The following is a 16,872-nucleotide window of genomic DNA, read 5'->3' as shown; positions in this document are numbered from 1 at the left end:
CTGTTGTATGTTTAACAGGTTTAGTATAATCTGGCTCTGAAATAAGTGACGGAAACTCTTTTAATAATTTTGTAAATTTATTGTCAACGACAAATAATTTAGGTAATGGAATATCACAAAAGTAGGATACTGTATTAACTGAGAGATTGGTTAATGGATCTACTAAACGTTTATGTTTAATGTCTATAAGAAGACCATATTTACAAAGAAAATCAGCGCCAATTATTGGCTTGGTATATATCCGCAATCAAAGATGTAAAGGGAAATTCACGCCTTAAACCTAAATTTACGTTTAAAAGCCTTTTCCCGCAAGTGGCAATTGTTGAGCCATTAGCTGCAGTGAGAATTATGTCTGAACGTTTCGTATGAGGAAATTTAGACGCGGGTAATACCGAAATTTCGGCTCCACTATCAATTAAAAATTTTTGTTTGTTTTCTCTATCAAAAATAAATAAGCGATGCGTCGAAAATTCTAAATTTCCGTTGTTCGTCGCTGCAACAACGGAAGAATTTAGTTTGTTCAATCTTTGTTTTTGTTATAAGAACAACGTGTTGAACAAAACTTCTAGCATTATTTCCAAATTTGTAGTGAAATCTACACAACCAATTTGGATTATTACGCGAAAAAGAACGATGCCTAAAAGAATTCCTAAATTATTCCTAGAATTAGAACGCGACCTAGATTTATTCCTATACACTTCTGTTTTAATTTCTGCTAACTCCAAATAAAGTTTCTGAAAACTTTCACACATTAAAGAAGTGGTTTTAACTAGATTTTCAATAACTGAATTTTGAGCTTTTGTATCTGATATTGTATTTACTGAGAAAACTTTTTTTTTATTCATAACTTCAAAAATGTTATCCGCTAATTTTACTAATTCATTAATATTATTAGAACTTGAGCTAGCCAAAATTGCATTTAAATTTTTGGGAAATTTTCTCAACGAAATTCTCTTTAAAATATTTTCACTAAAATTTGAACCGGCTAACAAAATTTATGACCGCTAAAATTCAGAGGACTTGCGATCACCCATTTCAGAATCATTTAAGATTTTGTCAAGCTTTGAATTTTCACTAAGAGAATGTCTTTCTATTAAAATTTTTTTGAGTTCACTAAACTTGTTAGTGAGGGGAGGGTTTTGGATAAAATCTAAAATTGTTACTATTACGTCTTGTGGAAGTGCTGTTATAATGTGTTCGTATTTGTTATTCTCTTGGATTATATTTTTGGTGCTAAATTGTGTTTCAGCGTGTATAAACTACGCTTCTGAACAACTAGTCCAAAATTGTGGAAGTTTGACAGATGTAGCACAAATTTCACAATTATTTTGATTTGCATACGGATTTACTAATTCTGAAGTGTGTGTATTGTGTCGTGGAGAATGAAACATTTTAACTAAATTGAAGAAGGAGTTTACAAATTTAGTAAAATATTAAATATAAATTATTTCTTCAAACTGGCTCTAGGTCAATAAATTAAACAAGTTGTTGTTGTTTTTGTAGCGATAAGGTTGTGTGGAGTGTTATCGATGTGATGGTCCTTTGCCGGATACAGATCCGGTACGCTCCGGTAACACAGCACCATTAAGGTGCTAGTCCGACCATCTTGGGAACGATTTATATGACCACGTTAAACCTTCAGGCCATCCCTCCCTCCCCACCCCCAACTTCCATGAGGAGCTTGGAGTCACCAGAGCCTCGTCTGTTAGTGAAACAGGATTCGCCGCGGATAGGTGAGGTTGACAATGGGGTTTGGAGAAGCTATATATTGCGCTGGCAACCTGAAGGGTTGCACTACACAACCCTTGAATCTGGTATTTTAGTCGCCTCTTACGACAGGCATACCTACCGCGGGTATATTCTGACCCCCTAACCCGCTGGGGAGCGGAGATCGTCATCGGGGACTACAATAATAAATAAATAAATTGTTTACGCGATTCAAGAGACTAACTGCACTGCAAACCTGTTCTGGGTATAATGTCAGAAAAGATCGCATGAGCGGAAATGGAGGCGGCCTCGCGTTTATTATACACCACTCTGTGCAATATCATCTATTTGATCCTGGCATCGACCGCAGGGACAATGTCTTAGAACGTCAAGGCCTATATGTCCGGTCAGGCGATGCAAACCTAGAAATCATCAACATCTACATCCCTCCTGCCACTTGTTGCCCCAGTGGATACCGCCCTAATATTAGCGCCTTACTCACTGGCAACAATCGCATTATCTTAGGCGACTTTAATGCCCATCACGATCTATGGCATTCAAACTTGCGGGCGGAGTAGGGGTGAGATGTTGGCGGATCAAATAGAAGAAACGACTTTCTGCACAATAAACGGAGACGCCCCACACTTATGGTAGGAAGCTGTCACAGTTCGCCGGATATCTCAATCGTGAGCGCAGAACTCGTAAACTGCGTCAACTGTCAGCCGATGGTAACATTGGCATCCGACCATCTGCCTATACTTATTTCGTTCGAGCGTACCGCCGACTTCACTGTTACAGAAAAACGCACTTTCATAAACTTTAAAAAAGGAAAGTGGGAGGAATACAAATCTTTTACAGACAACCTCTTTGCTGCCCTCCCTATCCCGACTGATGCCCGCCAAGGGGAGCGTGCTTTCCGCAAGGTCATCGAATCCGCCTCGGCACGTTTCATTCCCGCCGGGAGAATTCCCGAAATTCGGCCTCACTTCCCGGCGGAGGCCGCAAATTTAGCGAGAGAACGTGACCTTATAAGACAGCCCGACCCAGGCGACCCCCAAATAAGGGACATAAACCAACGCATCAGATTGCTTGTGGATGAACACAAGCGGGCGAAATGGTGTGGGTAAAATTTGGTCCACCGTAAAGTCCCTATCGAATCCGTCTAAGCACAATGACAAAGTTTCCATCGCCTTCGGCGATAAAGTGCTGTCGGACTCGGAAAAATGCGCGAGCGCTTTCTGCCGTCAATACGTAATGCATTCTACGGTCGACAAAGATAGACGGAGGGCCAACAGACGCGCACATAAACATAAATTCAGTGCGTCACCAATTACCATCACCACCACAGAGGTTGAAGATGCCATCGGTCACGCTAAACCATTCAAAGCAGTGGACCCAGACGGCATAGCCATGCCGATGCTTAAAAGCCTAGGGAAAGAGGGTTTCAAATACTTAGCACATGTCTTCAACCTGTCTCTTTCCACCTTTGTCATACCCGAAAAATGGAAAATGGCCAAGGGGGTCCCACTGCTAAAGCCTGGGAAACCAGCTAACATAGGAGAGTCGTATCGTCCGATATCTCTCCTATCGCCAGTAGCAAAGACGCTTGAAGCCATTTTGCTCCCCTACTTCCAAGCAAATTTGCAGCTAGCCTCTCATCAGCATGGCTTCTGGAAACTCCATAGCACCACCACCGCGCTAAATGCCATCAGCACCCAGATAAATGGCGGTTTAAATCAAAACCCCCACCATAGAACAGTACTCGTAGCGCTAGACCTATCAAAAGCTTTTGATACGGTCAACCATGGCACGTTACTGCAAGACCTGGAAGGGTCTACCCTTCCCCCCATGTCTTAAAAGGTGGACCGCAAATTATCTGCGTGGTCGGCAGGCATCGGTGCAATTTAGAAACGAAACATCGAAACCAAGAAGAATTAAACAAGGGGTGCCACAGGGTGGTATCCTATCCCCACTTTTGTTTAATTTCTACATATTTAAGCTACCTTCACCACCAGAAGGAGTCACTATCGTTTCATACGCCGATGACTGTACAATAATGGCCACAGGCACAGGCCCTCAGATCCATGAGCTCTGCAACAGAATAAACGGCTACCTCCCTGATCTCTCCAGTTTTTTCGCCTCGCGAAACCTGGCATTATCACCGACTAAATCTTCCACCTTATTTACAACATGGACGCACGCAGCCGCAATTGTTCCGAAAATCCAGAGCCGTAATAAAATCCTCAAATCCCTTGTTGGCAGTACCTGGGGAAAAGATAAAGAAACGCTCATTACTACATACAAAGCAATTGGCCAGCCGTTTACGTGCTACGCGTCAACCATATGGTCGCCAAGCCTAAAAATTACCCACTGGAGCAAGCTACAGGCCTGCCAAAATACTGCTCTCAGAATCGCCACGGGCTGCCTTCTTATGTCCGCAGAACACCATCTACATAATGAGGCGAGAATACTCCCCATCAGGAAGAGAAATGAGATGCTAACCAAAGAGTTCCTGTTGAACACCCAGAAACCTGGGCATCCAAACAGACATCTGATTGATGAGCCACCACCGCCTAGGGGCATAAGGAGTCATCTCCGTAAGCTATTTGAGGAAATACGGCACCTGAGAACCCAGCCGTATGAAACAAAAAAACACAAGCAGCCCTTGGTGAACTCCACAAACAGGCGTCGGACCTTTATGTCAGGAATTGCCCGGTGAATCCAGTACTCAAAGAAAAGTACCCAAAACTTGTGGAAGAGGAACGCATACTCCCCAGCGAAACGCGTGTCACTCTTGCTCAACTTCGTTCTGGATACTGTAACAGGGTAAACTCTTACCTATCCAGAATCAACCCCGACATACAAAATATATGCCCCGCTTGCAATGTGTCCCCACATGACACCAACCATCTCTTTAATTGTAATGTGGAACCAACGCCTCTAACACCCCTTTCATTATGGTCCACCCCTGTTGAAACAGCAAGTTTCCTTGGACTCCCGTTAGAGGATATTGATGACAATTTGTGATCGGTCTCGGCTGTTAGGTGGGGCGAAGCACTGTTACAACAACAACAACAACAACGGACGAGAAAGATAACAACGGATCAACGAATGAGAGAAAGCAACTAAAATGTTACAATTGCAATCAGTACGAACGACACATTGCGTCAAAACGTCAACAACCACAACGTAAGCCGATATGTACGAAGTGCAACAAGGTAGGACACGATGCACAGGCGTGTCACAATGGAAGACTAACTGTTGCTAAGTTTGTGGACGACTCCAAGCGTATTGTCAGTACAGCGAATAAAGATATTGCACGTACTGGCAAGCAGTTCAGAAGTTTACTCGACACAGGACGTATCATTAGTAGCAGCATCAATCGTTCCAAGTGACATGGTAAGATTTCCGTCTACAAAACAACTCCAGGGATTTGGTGGAGCTGTTATAACAAGTAACGAGTTCGTTATAGCAGAATTAGTCATCGATAGAATTACGGTATTAAACCCTTTATCGTTGCAGACAAGTTTGACATATGATATTGTAATTGGTTGGGATGTATTATGCAAAGAAAGTTTCAATTTAACCATAGATTCTGTCGTCACGGAGGTTCAGCAACGACGAGATTTGTCCTTTAACATAAACGAAGCTTTAAACGAGGTAGACCTTCGAAAGGTCAAATGTGTGTCGCAGAAATACGATAGTTGTTTTACTGAGGACCTGTCCGATATGAGACGATGCACTACTACACAGATGGAAATCATCATCAACGCCGACCAACCAGTGACTGGAAGGCAGTATCAGGTACCGCTATACCAACGTCCAACGTTATCCAAAATCGTAAATAAGTTACTTGAACGAATTATCAGGCTGAGCTCGTCAGTGCATGCAGCACCGGTGATTCTGGTTAAGAAGTCGAATGCAGAAGATCGCATGTGTGTCGACTATAGGGCACCCAAGGCTGTAACTGCGAAAGAGCATTTTCCGATGCCGATCGTCGGAGAGTAATTACTGCACACTGACGGAAGAAAGCAAAAATTATACGGCATTTTTACCACCAGTAATGAAGTTGATAAGAGGTCTAAAGCATCGAAACCAAATTGTTACTTATGTATACGAAGTCATAATCGCAACGAAGACTGTAGCACAAAACATCGATCTGCATATATGCAAGCCGTGAAAGAATCAGGACTTACATTGAGATCATCGAAGTGTAACTTTATGGCAACCATAATCTAGTTCTTGGGACACATTTTAAGCGAAGAAGGTATCCAACCAGGCGAAGAGAAAACTAATAAATACAAATACAAAGATTTCCCTCAAGTTCAGGGCCTCAACCATGCACAACGACCAAAGTTAGACAACAACAACAACCAAAGTTAGACAATTTCTGGGCTTAACCGGATATTTTTGGACATTCGTCGAAGGGTGCAGTATAATATCTAAGCCATTAGCAAGCTTTTTGAAAAGAAATGCAAAATACTAGTGGTTCAAAGAGCAAGAGGAATCGTTCACGAAGCTTAAATATAGCTTAATGACTCATCCTGTATTAGTTATATTTGACCCTATTAAAAGCACGAAGTGCACACTGACGAAGTGCCATCGGAGTATCAGGGATCTTGTTACAGTCCGAGAACGAGAATTGGAAGCCTGTCCAGTATTAAAGTGGCCAGTGTAGCGCGACCTTGCGATTGTGGAGTTGCTGGAAAGATTTAGGGTTTTTCTTCTAAGGGAGTTAAGAAGGAGACATGTTGCCGACGTACTACCGATCCCATTCAGACTTTTGCACATCGACCATATGGGTCCATTTCCCAGATGTAAATGGTGTCTCCCTTGGTAGTCTGCCTTCTTCGATAGTTCGATAGTTTATATTGATAACGGGGTTGGCCGGGAAACAACAGCACTATATAATTAGCTTCAAAGACAACACGGCCATTCGAGATTTCGCAATAATGGCGGCCACCGTGGTGTGATGGTAGCGTGATCCGCCTACCACACCGTATGCCCTGGGTTCGCACCCCGGGCAAAGCAACATCAAAAATTTTAGAAATAAGGTTTTTCAATTAGAAAAAAATGTTTCTAAGCGGGGTCGCCGCTCGGCAGTGTTTGGCAAGCGCTCCGAGTGTATTTCTGCCATGAAAAGCTCTCAGTAAAAACTAATCTGCCTTGCAGATGCCGTTCGGAGTCGGCATAAAACATGTAGGTCCCGTCCGGCCAATTTGTAGGGAAAATCAAGAGGAGCACGACGCAAATTGGAAGAGAAGCTCGGCCTTAGATCTCTTCGGAGGTTATCGCGCCTTAAATTTTATAAACGTATAAAAAATATAAACAAAAAAACAAGCAAAAGGCAGGTTAAAAAGGGGAAAGTGGAAATCATTTTATATTCCATCAAAGAGTTTTTATTTGTTATGTAAGGGCTATCTCCCGATACTTTGGAAACAACAAAGTAACCAATTCATGCCGAATGTTTTCTCAAGGAAGTTTTGGTTTTCTTTAACTGCATCCTATATATTTATGTGGTGTAGTGTCTTTGCGTAATTGCGATTTTTGGAAAGAGAATTAATTCATTAATTTAATGCAGTCATTTATTTACAAATACGCCACGAAAATGTATAGAAGGCATCTTTATAAAGATATCTGAGAAAGAAAAAAAAACATTGAGTAATTTGCCAAAGTATCGAGTTACGGCTCTTAACACATAAAAACGCTTTGATTATACATATTAAAAAATAACCTGTAAGTAGTAACGAGACATGCCCCCATTGCTTTATATAATTGTTCTTGTCATTGATATAAATGAAAAATTAGAAAGTTTACAAACGGCGGTGGTTACTAGGACATGTTTCGGAATTTCACTTCGTCTCAGCTAGCTTCTCGGGATCTGAGTATTGAACTCGAAATCTCCAACATTCATACTTTATACTGTGTAATGTGTGCAGATGCCTTTATCCACACAGCCATATGAATGCCACGCTGCTCGCTATGCAATTGGTCTCTAATATTTCCTCTTTGTTTATAGGCGAGCTATCAAGAGGTTAGCAACATTGAATTTATAGTAAAGCTTTTATAAGCATTGCTTCCGCTGTTCACTATTATTATCTGTATTTAATTAGCGAGACATGCTCATATTGCTTTATACAATTGATTTTGTTATTGATATTAGAGAAAATTTATAATTTTTTATACATTTCTGTTGTGAGCCCAAATTTGCTTTAAAATTATATTTAAATCTTTTTGTTTTTTTTTTTTTTTTGAGATTTGATTTCTGTGGTAGGGATTCTTAGATCCTCATAAAACAGGTTATATTCCGAAAATATTAAGGTAATTGATTGTTGAGTTTTCAACAGCTGTGATTATGATTATACACGCCAACGATGATGTGATGTTGCCATTTTATTCTTTTTGTTGTTAAACGAGTCCAAGTTGAATTGGATACCAATTTTGTCATTTTTGTATGAGTTTTTAAAAGCATTTGATGTGGTCATTTGTTAAAAGTCAAACCAAGGAAATTGGTTTTATGTATTGAGAATTTCTTATTTTTCTTTTTTCTCCATTGCAGTTGGATATTATTGTTTAAAAATACTACTAGCAGCAACGTAATTTGATTTTGCAAATATGAGTGGATTGCATAGGCTTGGGCTTAGTGGTTTAGGTTTGATAAACATAAATTAAAAATTTGATACGTTGACCATAAAATATTTTTATGATTTTTTTTTTCATTAAAATTTCACGTTGGCTTTTTGTAGAAAATTAGATAGTTGAGTAATCTTGGCTATATTATTATCTTTTAAAATTTCTTCAAAGGTATTGTGATTTAGAAGCAAAGAGAAATTGTTGTGAGTATTTATGAGCCCTCTACAGTGAAAGGTTTGATGCTCATAATCATCAATTTGACCGCACATACAGCGGTTTGTATTATAAGCTTTTATTTTGTAAAGATACACTTTTATACGTATGCCCAGTTAAAATCCTATTTAATCTTTTAATATTAGCAGGTGGCAGTGGGAGTTTTTTGAACCAGGTGTTATTTCTGTGGTATGGAAATATTGAGACATATAAGTTGGGATGATTATTAGAATAGATACGAAATTCATTATACCATTTGTCATAAATGTCATTTTTAATTTGTCGGACGGCTTCATTGAGAGTGAGTTTGCAGCTCTTGCTGATGGAATTTACAGTAGCTTTTTTAGCAATTTCATCAGCTTTTTCATTACCGGGAACACCTTTATGGCTAGGAGTCCAAATTATGTCAACAACGATGTTCCTATTAACTACCTTTTTCCTGATTCTGTTTACAATGCTATTGGTTGTGCTATTTTTTTTTTTTTTTAAAGGTTGCAGGCTCCTAGGCTGTCAGTAAAAATGGCTACTTTTCTATATTCCTTAGTTGTTGCAATTTCAATTGCTTCCTCAATGGCAAGGAGTTCACCAAAAACAGAGGAAGCTTTGAGAGGAATGTGGAATGAGTGTTCAGTTTTATCGGATAAATTGTGAAAGCCACATCCAGTATTTTGGTCAGAAAGTGAAGTGTCTGTGTACATAATATGAAAGTAGGCCCTGAGATAATTTTCCCGAAGAGCTGCATAATGAGCTTTCACAGTTTCCGGCGCTATTGACTCTTTTATGTTGGTAGTGTTGGGAAAATGGTCAATCGTGTCAAGACAGTCAAAAATTTTCTGGAATTGCCTGTATATTTTTGAGTAGTTTCAATTTACATTTGTATTTGAAGTTATAGATGAAGAAAGGGATCGTTGTTAGCAAACATTTTGATAAGCTCTTTGGCAGAGAGCCATATGGCTCGCTCTTGTGGGGGTAATTCGTTTGCAAGGGCATACATAGTTGGAATAGGCGTAGAGGGGGTCAAGCCAAGACATCTTCTGAGAATTTTATTTTGTAATACCGAAACTTTATTGAATGTAGTTTTAGATGTGTTTGCAGTAATGGTATAGGCATATACAATTTTAGATCTAACTAGAGATTTGTAAATATTTAGAGCCTTATGAGGCTGCTTTAATATTAGTAAGGTATTTAAAAAAATTAAAATTTGAGGAAGTATTTTGGATCGTATAATTATAGTGATCTTTGCTATTTAGTTTACTATTTAGGGTTAATCCAAGAATTTTCATTTCTGAAACTTGATTTAATTTGATATTGTTTATGAAAATATCAACTATTTTCCTTGTACCATTTTTGATGTGCATTATTTGAGTTTTGGTGGGATTGAAGTTTAAGTTAAGTTGGTTGCATTTCGAAATAAAGAGATTAAGTTTGGATTGCATATTGGAGGTTGCCTCTTCAAGATTGGAGCAGAAAGAAATAGAAAGTCGTCAGCAAACTGGTAAATATATGTATTGAGATCACTTAATTCATGAAGTTTGGAAGTGCAAATGTTAAAATAACAGGCGATAAGACACTACCGTGAGGTAGTCCATTATGGATATCAATACTGCGGCTACCTAATTTTAAAATACGGTAAGAGAGAAAGTTGATTATCCAATCAATATAGAGATTGTCAATATGTAAATTTAATAAAATTTGTTTGAGAATGTTGATGTCAACGCAATTGTATGCATTGGAAATATCATACGAGCATAGTCTTTTTTATCGCTCTTTAGACAGTGTACTTGATGAAGCATTTGATTTAAGCAAATTGATGTGGATTTGTTTTTCCTATATGCAAAGGTGTTGTGACGAAGAATGTTGTTAGATTCTATTTAAAGCTTTAATTTATGATGAAGATGAAACAATCTTAAATAAATGCTCTTATAATTTCGTAGTTTTCATTAAGATATTTCTATGTTCAAAAAAATTTGCAGATATTGCTTTTAGAAATCTTTCTTCAGGGAATCGCGAAGGAATTTATTTTCGAGATCGAGGCAGCCATTTCGTATGAGGTGCCTTGTTAATTCTTAAAGAGCCAGTTAAAGAATGCGGAACACATTTCCGATTTATAAATCGGGAGCTTTGTGTCAATCAAAAATTTAAATTTTTGTGTCTTTAGTAAGCAGTGACAAAATAACTTACCTCCTGCGAATATATTCCTTCGATTACATAATTATTTCCTTTTAACATGTGTCCATGTACCTGACGTTCTTTTTTGAATTTAATTTTTATAGTTTTATTTTCTCCCAACCGAATGGTGGAGGCTTCAATTTGATCTTCTAAATCATCTAAAGTGTTTGCATATTCACTTCTTGCTTGCCATTCTTGTTGCATTGATCGAGGTTTTTCATTTTGATTATGATTGTGAATTTGACGATGCATACGATGACTATGTTGTTGCTGAATGTACGTTTGCGTATAAGCAATTGTTTCTTGGTAATTCTGATTAATAGACTCACTACCATTTCGTGCAACGTGTTCATTTGTACTTTTTCGATGATTATGTGCACTAATTTCCGATATATTATTGACATTTTCTTCGGATGTAGAAACATTTGCAGTACTATTCGGACATTGTTGGAGCTGTTGTACAACACCTATTTCCTGTAACTCTTGAAATTGATTCTCGGCATCTTCCGCTTTAACTTCCTGTTCTATAACCTGATATGATCCTTGTCCAAAACGATTTACATCCATAATAGGAGCTATGTATTTTATTGCGCGTAATTCTTCAGGGCTATATTCCAAGCCTGTACCCGGATATACTGACTGTTTTGCATAATGACAACGTCGGTTTGGATCCTCGGGTTCCTCCAGGAAAAGTGCCGGCTTCCAAGTCTCATAATTATTACGACAATAAACAGCAAATTTACGCGGCAATTTGCAGCCGGTGACGGGTACTGAAGTAGAGGCTGTTGTTTCTTCTTTTGTTGAAATTTCGTTTACTTGTGCTGTTTCTATAGTAGTGAAAGGAGGCGACGATTTTTCTGCACACTTATTGGCTGTAGTCGCCTTATTTTGTATTGCTTCAACTGCGACTTCTGAGCCACTATTGTACTGTGTGGGTTCGATAGTCTGTAAAATAAGAGATATTATAAATTAAGATATAGTACTTTATAAAAACGAACCTCATTTGTAGTAACAGGTTGAGCCGTTTGATTTTGGAAATTTGTTGAATGGCTTTGGTAAATGTGCTGCTCATATAATTGATCGTGTTGAAACCGAATGTTGCCATGCGCGTGGGGTTGGTAATAAGAATTTGAAGCTGTAGCAGCTGCCGGAGTCTGTTGTCTGTGGTAGCTATGAGTTTGCGCCGAGTGGCCGTGAGTTGTCATTTGTGGAGATTCTTGGGGTTGCGGTTCGGACTGCTGATGGGTTTGCGAAGATGAATGAGGAATATGTTGCAGTTGACATTGCCCTGCCTGCTGATAGTGAATCGTGTGAGATTGTTGATGGTGGACCACTTGGTTTTCTGGAAGTTGCTCATTTGGTTGTTGATGAATTACTATTTGGGCATTAGCAGCTTGCATATACAAAAACTTATTATGGGCATGATGGAGCTCTTCAAATGACTGGGCTTTTTCTTGAAACGCTAGACTGTACACTGATTCCGCTTCTTTAAGTGCGTGAATAGATTGATAGTAATTGGCCCAACCAATATAAAACGCTGAAACGTGTCTACCAACACCTCGTTGGTATAGTACTTGATAGAAATGTAATGGATGTGTTTGCATTTCGATATATTTTAACCAAAGGCGTACCATTCTCAAATCTTGTTTATAGAAATCACTGTGCTCGAATAACGCCAAACATCTTTCCAGCGTTTCGCGAAATTTATTTGCTGGATCGCTGCGTAAATGATTTTCATACCAGCATATATAATTGTACCAATGATCTAGTGGGTCAGGTCCTTGATACATAGATATAGCATTCTCCCAGGCTTGTTTGTCTCTCAAGAAGCCATGCATTGGATCTGAAGATGCAGGCACTGGCACACAGGAATTGATCATTGCCTAATACTATCTCAGTGAGATAAATTTTTTTAATGCTCACACAACGATTTTAAAAGTAATAAATTGCACAGATTTTCACTATTTTTATTTTTACACTAATATATTACTAATGAAAATAAATGAAGACAGAATTCACTTTAGTGCAAGTTTGCACCTGAAGATGTAAGCATTTGACGTTTGCGTCAGGGTTGCTGTAGTATTATTAATGTGAAATGGCAATAAGATGCACAATTATAAAAACTTTATCATTTGCCAGATATAATTGAGCAATAATTAATTCAAGTTAATTTGATAAAGTTCCGTCATTTCTTAAATGAAAACAAATAACTTCAACGATTTCCCAACCGTTTACACAAGTAAAACAGCAATGCAACACTGAAATCTTAGCACCAGTTGAAAATGGCGGACACAGAGTAATACAGAGTAAATCAAAACAGTACTTTGCCGTACAGTACTTTATAGCCGCGTCACAACAAAGTTTCTAATGTTCATAGGGAAAATGCAAACGGGGCGTAGTTTATAGACGCTTAATAGACACAGCGATATCGACAAAATAAAAGACCCTAGGGGGACTCATGAAAGCATATAAACTTATAAGGTGTAAAATTATATCCATTTACACACGAGGTTATATGAACGCACCTAGTGGGATTCAAGGGGTTGTGTAGCGCAATATATAGCTTCTCCAACCCAATTGTCAACCTCACCTTCGTGCGGCGAATCCCGTTTCACTAACAGACGAGGCTCTGACGACCCCAAGCTCCTCATGGAACTTGGGGGTGGGGAGGGACGGATGGCCTGAAGGTTTAATGTGGCCATATAAATCGTTCCCGAGATGGTCGGGCCAGCACCTTAATGGTGCTGTGTTACCGGAGCGTATCGGATCTGTATCCGACAAAGGACCATCACATCGATAACACTCCCCAAAGCCTTCGGGGAGTAACCTAATCGCTACAACAACAACAACTCACCTAGTAATACTCTTGATAAACTTGATTGTTTATCAGCTGTACTATTGCCAAACAAATTTTTTTTGATTGTTATACAAATTAAAAAATGCCAATATTAAGTGAAAAATCAAAACTAAAACGCCTTTACTTGCTGATGATGGGGATTTCTGATGAAAATGCCTGCTGTAATGTCTGCAAGGTTGCATTCCTTTGAGTTTACCGCGTTTACACATTGAAATGTGCGCGTTATATTTATACAAATTGTGTAAATGATTTTTCATACAAAATTTGACAGCTCGTTTTTGTACTAGATAAATTTATACGTTTACACACTTTATAAGGCATTTATACGGTTACATGAGTCGCCCAAATGAAATGTGCGCGTAAATTTATACAAATTGTGTAAAAGGGGGACTCATGTAACCGTATAAATGCCTTATAAAGTGTGTAAACGTATAAATTTATCTAGTGCGTAAACGAGCTGTCAAATTTTGTATGCAAAATCATTTACACAATTTGTATAAATTTACGCGCACATTTCAATGTGTAAACGTGGTAAACTCAAAGGAATGCAACCTTGCAGACATTACAGCAGGCATTTTCATCAGAAATCTCCAACACCAGCAAGTAAAGGCGTTTTAGTTTTGATTTTTCACTTAATCTTGGCATTCTTTAATTTGTATAACAATCAAAAAAGTTTTGTTTGGCAATAATACAGCTGATAAACAATCAAGTTTATCAAGAGTATTACTAGGTGCGTTCATATAACAGCGTGTGTAAATGGATATAGTTTTACACCTTATAAGTTTATATGCTTTCATGAGTCCCCCTAATGATTTTCCTATAAATTTAGTTGCAGTTTTTTGACATAATTTTCTATGAGCTATCTGTAAAAAAAGCTGAAACAATATTTAAAAATTATTTTTATTTGACTATGGTTTTGCGCTATTAGTTTTAAGAGAGCTGCACTCGAGGCTTAGACAGCATAAAAACCATAAAGCATAAAAGCTTCATATACAACTAAATATAAAAGTCATATATTTTGACTATGACTATGCGCCACTAATTTTAAAAAGAGGCGTTAGCAGCATCAAAGCGATAAAGCTTCATATACAGGTGTGCGTACGATGAGCGAGAGAACAATGGCTACCTCGTAAAAATTAACGACAACTCTTTTAGTTTGATTTGGTCGTACATTAATGAAGTGTCGCACGTGCGCTTAAAAAAGAGTACCAAAGAGTGCGTGAGACACGTATTCCCTGTTTAAAGCTGGAGACATTGGTGCTTTATCGGTAACCTTATAACACCTGATTCGACCAAACTTATGAGAATCAATGCAATCGATTATTGGTGCCGCTAAGGTCGTAACCGTATCGTAGCCAACCAATTGGGTTTTGGTATACCATCGTAACGATAAACAGCTGATTACGTTAGGGATACGGATACAGCGATACGACATACGGCACCAATGACTCCGGCTTAAGGCTGGAGACCATAGATGAATGGATTTGCAACTCTTTGTTTCGAGAGAGCGCTGTCAAAATGCACATTTTTTATAACATTTATCAATGATGCCACTCCAAACAAAAATGAATAGATCTGAAAATGGGGATTTTTGACATACATTTCGGCGATTATAGTTTCAATAATTTAATAAAATGATAGTCGTAAAATATTTATTTCCTTAAAGTTATTTTACAATAATACGACTAGTTAGAGTTAAATATAAACAAATCTAAGTAAAATTTACATTTCGATTAAATTAATTAGTCAAATATTGTAACGCATTTAACTCGCAGTGAAAACCATATATTCTTTTGAAATTGCAGTAAATCGGACCTATGATATAATAGTTAACATTATTTAATGGATAGGGCTTATCCTACATGTCTGGCGTTCCAGGTTATGTGATCAAAATGGACTGGTTGCATCGGAAGTTCATATTTACAAAACCTATTTTTAGTGATAACTTTTGAATGGAAAATAATATTTACCCTCCGCCTTCGAACTAATAATACTTACACTAAAACAAGTATTTTAATCCTTTTTTCCATAATTTTTGAACGCTATTCTACAGTTGTAGGTCAAACTAAAGTTTACCAAAATTTTTGGCACGTTTTTCGTTTTGGTTGGCACATTTTTTGTTCTGGCACCCGCTTCAGCTGGCGCGAGGGATTTATCTGTGATTGTTGCCAGCAACAACTAGAAGAAAAATCCCTCGTGAGAGCGAAAATATGAGAGCGTAAGCAAAAGATTCGTATCAATCTAATCTATTCTGGAGACATTGGTGCTTTAACGGTAACCGTATCGGTAACCTTATAACAGCTGATTCGACCAACTTATGAGAATCAATGCAATCGATTATTGGTGCCGCCAAAGCGCCAAATACACGACACGAACATTTCCGCGAACATTCCCGTTATGTCATGTTTCTGCGACCTTTTCTGTCGTGTATGGTGGTGTTTGCCAGTTCGCGCAAATGTTCGCCAAAAATCAAAATATTTTAATTTTTGGCGAACATTTGCGCGAACTGTTCGTGCGTGTATGGCGAAATAGCTCATAATCGTAGTAATTTCTGAACGGAACAGACGTGCGCGGAAAAGTAAAATGGACAATAAAAAATTTCTGAGTGAATTTATTGAAATGTATAAATCTTCTCTCTTTTTTTACGCTTAATTGCCACAGCGAGACATATTGCTGCAGCACAATTGTTGTCCGTATTCATCGCTGTCTGAAAGAGAACTAATGTTCGGCCAAAAGTTCGTATAGTGTATGGCCAAAGCTGCGAACAAGATTGCGGAATGTTCGCGGAAATGTTCGTGTCGTGTATTTGGCGCTTAAGGTCGTAACCGTATCGTAGCCAACCAATTGGGTTTTGGTTTACCGTCGTAACGATAAACAGCTGATTACGTTAGGGATACGGATACAGCGATACGCCATACGGCACCAATGACTCCGGCTTAAGCTGGGGACATTGGTGCTTTATCGGTAACCTTTTAACAGCTGATTCGACCAACCTTATGAGAATCAATGCAATCGATTATCGGTGCCGCTAAGGTCGTAACCGTATCGTAGCCAACCAATTGGGTTTTGGTTTACCGTCGTAACGATAAACAGCTGATTACGTTAGGGATACGGATACAGCGATACGACATACGGCACCAATGACTCCGGCTTTAAGCTGGAGACATTGGTGCTTTATCGGTAACCGTATCGGTAACGTTTTAACAGCTGATTCGACCAACCTTATGAGAATCAATGCAATCGATTATTGGTGCCGCTAAGATCGTAACCGTATCGTAGCCAACCAATTGGGT

The 16,872-nt window shown here is 38.6% G+C and overlaps 1 protein-coding gene across 1 annotated transcript in view; it reads right to left on the bottom strand.

The window, feature by feature from the left end:
* Bub1 (Bub1 kinase) overlaps positions 1 to 12,979 on the bottom strand; it is a 70,130-nt gene extending 57,151 nt beyond the window's left edge. Inside the window, exons 1-2 of the mRNA XM_067766517.1 lie at positions 11,721 to 12,979; positions 10,735 to 11,667 (exon numbers count right to left, since the gene is read on the bottom strand). Coding sequence (XP_067622618.1) covers positions 10,735 to 11,667; positions 11,721 to 12,602 — 1,815 coding nt within the window. The 5' untranslated portion in view covers positions 12,603 to 12,979. The remainder of the gene's footprint in view (positions 1 to 10,734; positions 11,668 to 11,720) is intronic.
* Between the last annotated feature and the right edge of the window lie 3,893 nt (positions 12,980 to 16,872).

The sequence above is a fragment of the Eurosta solidaginis genome, chromosome 2, assembly GCF_040869045.1.
Source record: "Eurosta solidaginis isolate ZX-2024a chromosome 2, ASM4086904v1, whole genome shotgun sequence".
Lineage (NCBI taxonomy): Eukaryota > Metazoa > Arthropoda > Insecta > Diptera > Tephritidae > Eurosta > Eurosta solidaginis.
Note: the sequence above shows the minus strand (reverse complement) of the source record. Positions and strands in the feature narration are given on the sequence as shown.